Source organism: Ranitomeya variabilis, chromosome 6 (genome assembly GCF_051348905.1).
Source record: "Ranitomeya variabilis isolate aRanVar5 chromosome 6, aRanVar5.hap1, whole genome shotgun sequence".
NCBI lineage: Eukaryota > Metazoa > Chordata > Amphibia > Anura > Dendrobatidae > Ranitomeya > Ranitomeya variabilis.
The window spans coordinates 34,508,229-34,519,672 of NC_135237.1; the positions used below are offsets into that span (position 1 = coordinate 34,508,229).

An 11,444-nucleotide genomic window follows, 5' to 3' on the forward strand; every position below is an offset into this window, starting at 1 on the left:
CTAAAATTACCCCAAGAGCGCAGCGACGACTCATCCAAAAGGTCACAAATCACCCCACAACAACATCCAAAGAACTGCAGGTCTCACTTGCCTCAGCTAAGGTCAGTGTTTATGACTTCACCATAAGAAAGAGACTGGGCAAAAAAAAAATTTCCTGCATAGGAGAGTTCCAAGACGAAAACCACTGCTGAGCAATAAGAACATAAAGGCTTGTCTCAGTTTTGCCAGAAAACATCTTGATGATCCCCAAGACTATTGAGAAAATACTCTATAGACTGACGAGACAAAAGTTGAGCTTTTTGGAAGGTTTATGTCCCATTACATCTGGTGTAGAAGTAATACAACATTTCAGAAACTGAACATCATACCAACAGTAAAATATGGTGGTAGTGTGATGGTCTGGGGCTGTTTTGCTGCTTCATGACCTGCAAGACTTACTGTGGTAAATGGAACCATGAATTCTACTGTCTACAAAAAAATCCTGAAGGAGAATGTCCGGCCATCTGTACGTGACCTCAAGCTTAAGCACACTTGGGTTATGCAGCAGAACAATAATCCAAAACACACCAGCAAGTCCAACTCTGAATGGCTTAAGAAAAACAAAATTGACTTTGGAGTGGCCTAGTCAAAGTCCTGACCTTAAAGGGAACCTGTCACCTGAATTTGGCGGGACCGGTTTTGGGTCATATGGGCGGGGTTTTCGGGTGTTTGATTCACCCTTTCCTTACCCGCTGGCTGCATGCTGGCCGCAATATTGGATTGAAGTTCATTCTCTGTCCTCCAGAGTACACGCCTGCGCAAGGCAATGCTTTTCGTACGAGGAGATCTCATTTTGGTGCCTGTACATTTTTCATAACATGTTTGGGGGTGAGGGGCGGCGACTGGAACCTCAGTTGTGGAGTTTGTTTTTTTGTTTTGTCTCTTCCATAATAAATATCTCTAGGTTGTTATTTCTTTCATTTAGGCCTCTTTCACACTTCCGTCTTTCTTTTTCTGTCACAATCTGTCGTTGTGTGAAAAAAAACGGATCCAGCAAATGTTTCTGCTGGATCCGTTTTTTCTCATAGACCTCTATTTGCAACGGATTGTGGCCTTCCATTTAATCCGTCGTGCGCTGTATCCGTCGTAAAATCGCTGTCCGTCGGGCGGAGAAAACGTTCAGAGGAACTTTTTTCTGCACGTCGGAAAATCGCTCAGCGATGGATCCTGCGCTGTCCGTCATTGGCTATAATGGAAGCCTATGGACGCAGGATCCGTCGCTGACCGTCAAATGCAGGAATCCAGCAACGGGTTCTGTCTTTTCAAAATGAGCATGCGCGGAAGAATTTCCAGTCAGGGAAATTCTCTCTCACTCTTTTTACTATTGATGCTGCCTATAAGCATCCATAGTAAAAAGATGTTAAAAATAATAAAAAAATAAAATAAAATTGTGATATTCTTTTTTTTTTTTTTTTTTTTTTTTTTTTTTTTTTTTTTTTCCTTTTCAAATAATTTTATTGGGATTTTAACAATTTTTACAGGATAGGGTAAACTAGGAGGGAGAGGAAGGGGAGGGAAGGGATATGAGATAAGGAGAGGAAACCCTATAAAATAGGGGAAAAAGGCAGGTTTACAAACGTATAGAAGTCATATTTTTACGATACAACCTGAAACTGAGTTCCAACATGTGTATGTAAACTTATAATGTAGATTAGAGTATTATTGAAAAAGCTTAAACCATGTAACTGAGATATAAGATTATGTGTTGTAGCTTCAAAAATTGTGATATTCTAACCTTCCTGCGCCCACCCCCCCCCAATGCTCGCGATGCTCCCGTTCCCAGTAATGCCTTGTGAAATGACCCGATGACGTAGCGGTTTTGTGGGTCATTGTCTCGCTATGCATTACTGGGAACGGAGCATCACGAGCATCGGGAAGGCTGCACGGGCTGCACGGGATGCCGGAAGGTAAGAATGTCACGATTTTTTAATTATTTTTATCATGGGTTGTGTTGTGTATGCGTTTTCGCAGTGAAAAAACGCGGCGATGACGCATACACAACGTGTGCACATAGCCTTCTAGGATGCACTGGAACCATAAAAAAAAAAACGGCTCCAGTGCATCCGTCTTTTGAACATTTTGACGGCGTGTGACTGTAAAAAAAACAGAAGTGTGAAAGAGGCCTTAATGAGTACAAAAGGGAAGATGAGAATTTGTTTTTAATAAGTATTTTTTACTTTTTTATATATATATATCCTTAGGGGACATGAACCTGTAATCGTCCAATCACTTTTTCTATGTATTGCAGTAGTTAAAAACATCACCCATGAAGCTCACGGCTGGGAGTCACTGGAGGAGTACCAACATGGCAGCCGTGGGCAGCGCCCTCAGCAATCTACCACAGGTCACATGATCATGACATCATCTTCAAAGGTCGTTTAGCTCATAGCCAATCACAGCGCATCACTAACTGACCAATCACACGGCAGAAGCCTGCCGAGCTAATCACAAGCTTCCAATCAGAAAGAGCGTAACAGTGAAGCAGGAAGAAGCACGCACATGGGGCTGAGCGGGCGCAGTGGTCGCGGCTGCTCGCTGCTTGTTCACATGGCGCGGTCGCTCAGCGTCCCGTCCTTGTGCTGACGGTCATCACTGGTGTCTGGGGAACCTTCTCTGAATTGTTTCCTTTTAGTAGGCGTTAAAGGGATCCTCCAGGTGAAATGAGGACGTCTACCCTGCGGTATCTGTGAGGTAACAGGCTGTTATCACTAATGTTGGGGTTTGTGTTGGACTTTTTGGTTTTGTTGGACTTTGACACAACGATTAAATAGATATATATATGTATGTGTGTGTGTTAAAGTAATTAAAAATGAATTAATAAAATAAAATCATGAATTTATTCATTTTAAATTATTTATATTATTGTTTAGCCCCTGTGACTTAAACTTTCGATTTGCCTTAACACACACACACGTGTACACACACACACACACACACGTACGTACACACACACACACGTACGTACACACACACACGTACACGCACACGTACGTACGTACACACACACACACACACGTATATACACACACACGTACACACACACGTATACACACACACACACACACACGTGTACACACACACACACGTGTACACACACACGTACGTACGTACACACACACACACACACGTACGTACACACACACACACGTATACACACACACACGTGTACGTACACACACACGTACACACACACGTACGTACACACACACACGTACACACACACACACGTATACACACACACACACGTGTACGTACACACACACGTACACACACACGTACGTACACGCACACGTACGTACGTACACACACACACACACACGTATATACACACACACGTACACACACACGTATACACACACACACACACACACGTGTACACACACACACACGTGTACACACACACGTACGTACGTACACACACACACACGTACGTACACACACACACACGTATACACACACACACGTGTACGTACACACACACGTACACACACACGTACGTACACGTACACACACACACGTATACACACACACACACGTGTACGTACACACACACGTACACACACACGTACGTACACACACACGTACGTATACACACACGTACGTATACACACACGTACGTACACACACACACGTATACACACACACACACACACACGTACTGTAATGCTTTTGAATTGCAGAAAATAGTAAAAACATTAAAATAAAATAAAAATCTATAAATTATTTTTCTGTTTTTATCGGCACCCCAGGGTTGCGAGGCAGGTGCTGAGCGGTTGCCTGCATCATTTCCAACCATTTGACAGCGGGATCTTAAATGGTTAAACAGACGCAGTCCATGAGCGTTCTGATCCCTGCCGTTTGAAGCAAGTGCCGACTGTATGGAACAGACTACTGAGCGCCTGCCATGCGCCCGTATCCGACCTGTGATGTATAGAAATGCCACAGGTCATTATTGGGTTAAGAAGTTAGGTCTCAAAAATACATGAGAGAAAGGGGTTTGAAAGAAAAAAAAAATACCAAAACTGCTTCCCGCTTGGGATGTTTTTCAGTACTGTTTATAGTAAAGTGAATGGTGTTACCTACAAGTTGTCCTGCAAGAAAACAAACCCTTATACAGCTACGGGAGGGGTAATAAAAAATAAAAAAAAGTTATGGCTCTTGGAAAAAATAAAATTTAAAAACAAAAAAAAAATAATAAAAAAATGCTATGGCTCTTGGGGGGGGGGGGGGGGGAATTTGTTTTGCGTTTCTAAGGTGGTCTTTATTCTTGTCTAATGAAAACTGACCAGTCCTGAAGGGGTAAATTAGGTTGTCTGAGAGTAAGGTTTTTGGTTTTTAAAGACTTTTGTCTCAGACAACCCATTTCACCCCTTCAGGACGGCTCAGTTTTCATTATACAAGAATAAGGTGGTCCTTTTGACCCTCTTAGTTGTGTGTTGTTGTTTTTTATGTATTTCTGTTTTTTTCAGATAGCCTTAATGATATTTTTTTTATTTTTTTTCCTTCAATTTTTTCAATCATAACATGATTTTTATTTATTTCTCCTTCTTCGTAGCTGTAGGATTTTTTTTTTCCATAGTACAAGTTGTAGTTGAAGCCATTCATGTGAACATGTAATGAGCTGAAAAACAAAAACTCTTACCATGTGAGATGAACTGTTGTGTGTGAACCAATGCAATTCCGCTTCCTCCTACCCAATTTTGTTTTTATTACAGTATGATTCTCCCGATCAGTACGATTACGGTGATGCCAAACCTGTATAGATTATTATTTTACGGTTTGTAGCAAAAAATTAACATCTTTTTGTAAAAAGGAACGGACAGGACAAAAACTACACTTTTAGTATTGCCGCAATTGTACTGAGATGGAGAATCATATTCGCAGGTCATATTTACCCTACAAGGGGATGCAATAAAAGCTTGAAAAAATAAATTAAAATAATAATAATAATAATAAAAAAGGGTCATTTGGAGATAAGTGTTTTTTATGTCCTTTAGGGGACTTGAAGTTGCGACGGTTGCTTATACTGTATACTGCAATACCGCATTATTGCAGTATATAGTATGAATCTTGGTCTACTATGAAGCTCGGCATACAGCTGAGGGGGGCCGATAGGATGCAGCCCTCTCGTATCAGCAATGGTGTCCTTTTAAATGCCACTGTCGGAGATTCACAGTGGAATTTAAATGGTTAACAGCAATCTGAGTTCTGGTTGCTGCTGTTAGAGATGTTGGTTATGTAATGTAGCCGGAATCTATCACTTGTGGAGCGGGCTTATCTCCTGAGCCGCCACCACACCTGGGCATCCCAGCGCAGGACATACAGTTACCCCCATGTGCGTGAAAGGGTTAAGTAGTAATCCAAGATGGTGGTGTCTATACCCTGATGGTCCGTGAACTCAGATCTATCACAAGTTTCTATTGTTTGTCGTTGACATTTTTTAAAATTATTATTATTATTTTTCACATATTCCCTTTTTTTTGTTTTTTTTTTGTTTTAGGCAGAAGCACCATCGCCCCCGACCATGGCTATGAAAATGTTAATTCACATAACTGGGAATTTTGTGACTTGTTTGAGAAGCACAAGGAAAGTTAAAGCAGCGGTGAGCTGTGTCCTCCACGTTCCTGATATACCACGGGCGAGGTTCTGCTCACAGCAACTTTTACACGATGAAGCAAAAGTACCTATTGAAAACCTGGACCTGGTGACTAGTCTTGAGAAAATGGGGGTGGACTTGACGCGGGTCAGAAAGCGCCACGCCGTTCTCCTCAAGAAGACCAGTACACACGAGCAAAATCTCAAACAATTCCTGACTGAGAAAGGTGCAGATGCCAAGATGGTGGCGAGCATCATCTCCAGGTACCCACAGGCGATCACCCGTGATTTAGGCGTCTTAGAGAAGATGTGGAACGTTTGGAAAGGGGTTTTGGAATCAGATGTGACCATCCTGAGTGTGGCGCAGCGTTCCCCAGAGTCTTTCTTCCGAACATCTAATACCGGGAACTTAGCCAAAAATATCCGCTACCTCCAGTCCCTCGGATTGCCACCCAAAGTCCTGAGTCAGCTAATGGTCAAGTCGCCAAGAACTTTTGCAAACAGCGTTGACCTCAACAAGCAGAATGTGGAGTATTTACTAGGACTTTGCACGAAGTTAGGTGGGAAAGACCCACGGGAGTTTGTCCGGGATTTGATTTCTAGAAATATCTATATTTTAACCAAAAGTACAAATCGCATCCAAAACAATATTGAGAAGATAAAGTCCCTGATGAAACTGGATGACCGCGCGCTGCTCCTCTGGATCCAGGGCGACGGCTCGCCCATCGTCACCCTCAGCTACACGTACTTCGAGAATAACTATAGAAACGCGCAGGAGGTCCTGCTGTCCTTGGGGTGTACGGAGGCGGAGATATCCCTCTATATCTTCACATGTCCCAAATTACTGCTCGTGACGCCCACCATGTTTGCCAACAAGATCAAGCTCCTGATGCAGTGTGGGGTCGACGTGAAAGAAATTCTCAACAACCCGAATATTCTGGCTTTTCATATCAACAACATAAAATCTAGAATTAAGCAACTGAAAGACTCTGGTTACGACTTCCGGTCCTCCGGCCTCGGCGTTCTCCTGCTCGGGCAGGCAAAGTTTACCTCCAAGTTGGAGAGACTTCGCAGCTCGGGGGCCCTGGAGGAGGGTGTTGGGGAATAATGATGGGGATTCACTTTATATGTTTTATTTTAATATCCTGAATTAAATATTTGCACTTGTCATATTTTATCGAGCACAGTTACTCCTCCAGCAGAATAGTGAGTGCAGCTCGGGGGTATAATACAGGATGTAACTCTGGATCAGTAATGTATGTACACAGTGACTGCTCCAGCAGAATAGTGAGTGCAGCTCTGGAGTGTAATACAGGATGTAACTCAGGATCAGTAATGTATGTACACAGTGACTGCACCAGCAGAATAGTGAGTGCAGCTCTGGGGTATAATACAGGATGTAACTCAAGATCAGTAATGTATGTACACAGTGACTGCACCAGCAGAATAGTGAGTGCAGCTCTGGAGTATAATACAGGATGTAACTCAGGATCAGTAATGTATGTACACAGTGACTGCACCAGCAGAATAGTGAGTGCAGCTCTGGGGTATAATACAGGATGTAACTCAGGATCAGTAATGTATGTACACAGTGACTGCACCAGCAGAATAGTGAGTGCAGCTCTGGGGTATAATGCAGGATGTAACTCAGGATCAGTAATGTAATGTATGTACACAGTGACTGCACCAGCAGAATAGTGAGTGCAGCTCTGGGGTATAATGCAGGATGTAACTCAGGATCAGTAATGTAATGTATGTACACAGTGACTGCACCAGCAGAATAGTGAGTGCAGCTCTGGGGTATAATACAGGATGTAACTCAGGATTAGTAATGTATGTACACAGTGACTGCACCAGCAGAATAGTGAGTGCAGCTCTGGGGTATAATGCAGGATGTAACTCAGGATCAGTAATGTAATGTATGTACACAGTGACTGCACCAGCAGAATAGTGAGTGCAGCTCTGGAGTATAATACAGGATGTAACTCAGGATCAGTAATATACAAGTGTGTAATAATTTCTATAGCGCCTACATATTCCGCAGCACTTTAAATTTTAGAGGGGACTTGTACAGACAATAAAAGACATTACAGCATAACAATAGTAACATAAAGCAACAGATACCAAGAGGAATGAGGTCTCTGCTAGCAAGCTTACAATCTGAGGAAAGTGCTTCTCACAAAATTAGAATATCATCCAGAAAGTTAATTTATTTCAGTTCAATACAAAAAGTGAAACTTGTGTAGTATATAGAGTCATTACAAACAGAGTGATGTATTTCAAGTGTTTATGTCTGTTAATGTTGATTATGGCTTACAGACAATGAAAACCCAAAAGTCATTATCTCAGTAAATTAGAATAATTAACAAAAAAAAAAACCACCTACAAAGGCTTTCTAAGCATTTAAAAAGGTTCCAAAGTCTGTTTCAGTAGCTCCACAATCATGGGGAAGACTGCTGACTTGACAGATGTGCAGAAGTCAGTCAGTGACATACTCAACAAGGAGGGTAAGCCACGAAGGTCATTACTAAAGAAGCTGGCTGATCACAGAGTGCTGTATCTAAGCATATTAATGGTAAGTTGAGTGGAAAGAAAAAGTGTGGTAGGAAAAGGTGCACAAGCAACTGGGATAACCGCAGCCTTGAAAGGATTGTTAAGAAAAGGCTTTTCAAAAATTTGGGGAAGATTCACAAGGAGTGGACTGCTGCTGGAGTCATTGCTTCAAGAGCCACCACACACAGACGTATCCAGGACATGGGCTACAAGTGTCGCTTCCTTGTGTCAGCCACTCATGACCAATAGACAACGCCAGAAGCGTCTTACCTGGGCCAAGGAAAAAAGAACTGGACTGTTGTCAGTGGTCCAAGGTGTTGTTTTCAGATAAAAGTAAATTTTGCATTTCATTTGGAAATCAAGGTCCCAGAGTCTGGAGGAAGAGCCGAGAGGCCACAATCCAAGCTGCTGGAGGTCTAGTGTGAAGTTTCTTTAATCAGTGATGGTTTGGGGAGCCATGTCATCTGCTGGTGTAGGTCCACTGTGTTTTATCAAGACCAAAGTCTAGTGTGGGGGAACTACAATACCCAGAGAGATTAATAACAAAATTAGGAATATTTAGTCTAGAAAAAAGACGACTGAGGGGCGAACTAATAGCCATGTATAAGTATATAAGGGGACAGTACAAATATCTCTCCGAGGATCTGTTTACACCAAGGAAGGTGACGGTCACAAGGGGGCATTCTCTGCATCTGGAGGAGAATAGGTTTTTTCACCAACATAGAAGAGGATTCTTTACTGTTAGGGCCTTGAGAATCTCGAATTCCTTGCCTAAGGAGGTGGTGATGGTGAACTCAGTCGAGGGGTTCAAGAGAGGCCTGGATGTTTTCCTTGAGAGTAACAAAATTCTAGAAGGACGTAGATCTGAGGGTTTATTCTGGCGGAATATAGGCTGAACAGGATGGACAAAATGTCTTTTTTCGGCCTTGCGAACTCTTTAAAGTCAGCGCAGCCGTCTACCAGGATATATTAGAGCACTTCATGCTTCCCTCTGCCAACAAGCTTTTTGGAGATGGAAATGTCATTCTCCAGCAGGACTTGGCACCTGTCCACACTGCCAAAAGTACCAATAGCTGGTTTACAAACAACAGTATTGTCAAGAGGAAGATGGAGACCCTAGACCCAACAATGCAGACCTGGGCTTCCATAACACCTCAGCAGTGCCACAGGCTGATCGTTTCCATGCCGCATTGTTGCAAAAGGAGCCCCGACCAAGCATTGAGTGCATTACTGAACATACATTTCAGTAGGTCAACATTTCAGATAATTCTTTTTCTATAAAATAGTTTCTATTAAGTAAAAGAGCCAAAATATAAAAAAAAAACAATATAAATGTGGTATCGCTGTAATCGTACCCACCCGAAGAATCAAGTTGCTTCCTTAGCAATTTTACCACATGGATCGGCATAAAAAAAGTGAAAAAATTCCTGAATTTATGTTGTTCATTCATTCTGCCTCCCAAAACTCAGAATAGAAAGCGATCAAAAAATGTCATGTGCCTGAAAATGGTACCAATAAAAACGTCAAATCGTCCTGCAAAAACAATCCCTCACATGACTGCAGAAATATGGAAAAACTCTAGCTCTCAAAATATGGCAATGCTTTGCAATAAAAAGCGTCTTTTAGTGTGTGACAGCAGCCAAACATAAAAAGCTATATAAATCTGGTATTGCTGTAATCACACCAACCCGAAGAATAAAATAATCTAATCACTTATGCCACACTACGAACTGTGTTAAAAATAAAACCAATTCTGTTGATTTGTTCATTCTGCCTCCCAAAGATCGCATTAAGGCTCGGCACACATTTATCCTACACTGAGCACTTTTACATCGGGGTTTCCGTGTAAATCTCTGAATACGTGATTCAGATGGAACCTCTGGCGGAAAATTCCCTATAATGAGGCAGATGGAATCATTGTGGACACCGTCTGACCCGTGATCCAGCGGTGTCCGTCTTTTTAGGCGAGCTCAAGAGCGCGATCCACCACAGTTTTGTGCACTTCTGAAAAGGACAAAGCTGAACAGAGTCCAGACGAAGTCCACAGTAAGCCTGCTGCCTCATTCTAGTGAATGGATCCCTCGTGGGTTTCATCTGAGTCACGTCACTCAGAGATTTAGATGGAGCCCTCAAAGTAAGTGCTCAGTGTAGAGCGCAGGATAACTGTGATCCTAAATGTTATGTTAAATGTTCCCAATAAAAGCTTCAAATCAATCTACAACAAAAGCAAGTCCCCATTCAGGTCCATCTTCTGTTATTGGAAATATAGGGGGCTACTTGTAGTAGAAAGGCTCTGGAAAACCGAAAAGGCTCTTTGCCCCCCCCCCCCCCCCCTCTAAAAAAAACAGCAAATAATGCCATCCAAATATCCCCCTCCCTTCTGAACCCCAGAGTGCCTAAATCACACATGGCATCCACATGTTAGGCATTTCTGTAGCGATGAGTGCCGGCTTAATGTAAGGGTGCGTGTCTCCAGAAGCACGAGCTGGGCATATTGTACTGGTCACTACAACGTCATTTTGCAATTTTCAGTTAGCAACATCCACTTCTTGTTTTTGGAAAAAGCCCATGGAGTTCACTACATCTGTATCTAAATTTCCAAAATGGGATCACTTGAGGGGGGATTCTTCTCTTTTAGCACTTAGGGCCTCTGAATATGGAGTCCGCAAACTATTCTAGGAAAATCTGCGCTCCCTCCCTCCCGAGTCTCACCGTGTGGCTAAGCAGTACTGTACAGCATATATGGGATATGCCTAAATTCTGCAGAAATTGTGGGACAGAGTTTGGTGCCATTTTTACCTATTTCCCCTTGTAAAAATGTAAAATCTGGGACTAAAATTAAATTTTGGTGGTAAAAAAATTTAATTTTTTTTTCTTAACTGCAGAATGGTATAAAATTCTGTGACACCCCCACAGGTGAATTCATTGAGAATTGTTTGTAAAAGGAGGTCTCTTATGGGGGAGTTCCTCTGTTCTGGCACCTCGGGGGCTCTGCCAATGTGACATGGAATCCTCATACCAGTCCAGCAAAATCTGAACTCCAATATGGCGCTTCTGATCTTTGTACTGTATCTCAAAAGTAGTTTTCGACCAAATATTTGGTATCTGTGTGCTCAGGAGCAATTCCACAATAAATTTTGGGGACCATTTTCTCTTGTTATCCTTGTGAAAATAAAAAAAATTAGGGCTAAAATAACATTTTTATGGGAAAAATTTAGATTTTTTTTTGTATTTTTATTTTAACGGTTCTACATTAT

At 42.1% G+C, this 11,444-nt stretch overlaps 1 protein-coding gene across 2 annotated transcripts; it reads left to right on the forward strand.

Annotated features, from left to right (window-relative positions):
• The first annotated feature begins 2,507 nt into the window (after positions 1-2,507).
• MTERF1 (mitochondrial transcription termination factor 1) lies at positions 2,508-6,802 on the forward strand. 2 transcript variants are annotated; one of them, XM_077268214.1, is made up of 2 exons: positions 2,508-2,730; positions 5,540-6,802. In XM_077268214.1, the coding sequence occupies exon 2, from the start codon at positions 5,564-5,566 to the stop codon at positions 6,740-6,742; it is 1,179 nt and encodes a 392-aa protein (XP_077124329.1). In that variant the 5' UTR covers positions 2,508-2,730; positions 5,540-5,563; the 3' UTR covers positions 6,743-6,802. The 2 variants fall into 2 exon arrangements, with proteins under 2 accessions (XP_077124329.1, XP_077124328.1); XM_077268213.1 differs by lacking the exon at positions 2,508-2,730 and adding an exon at positions 3,789-3,984.
• The last annotated feature ends 4,642 nt before the right edge of the window (positions 6,803-11,444 follow it).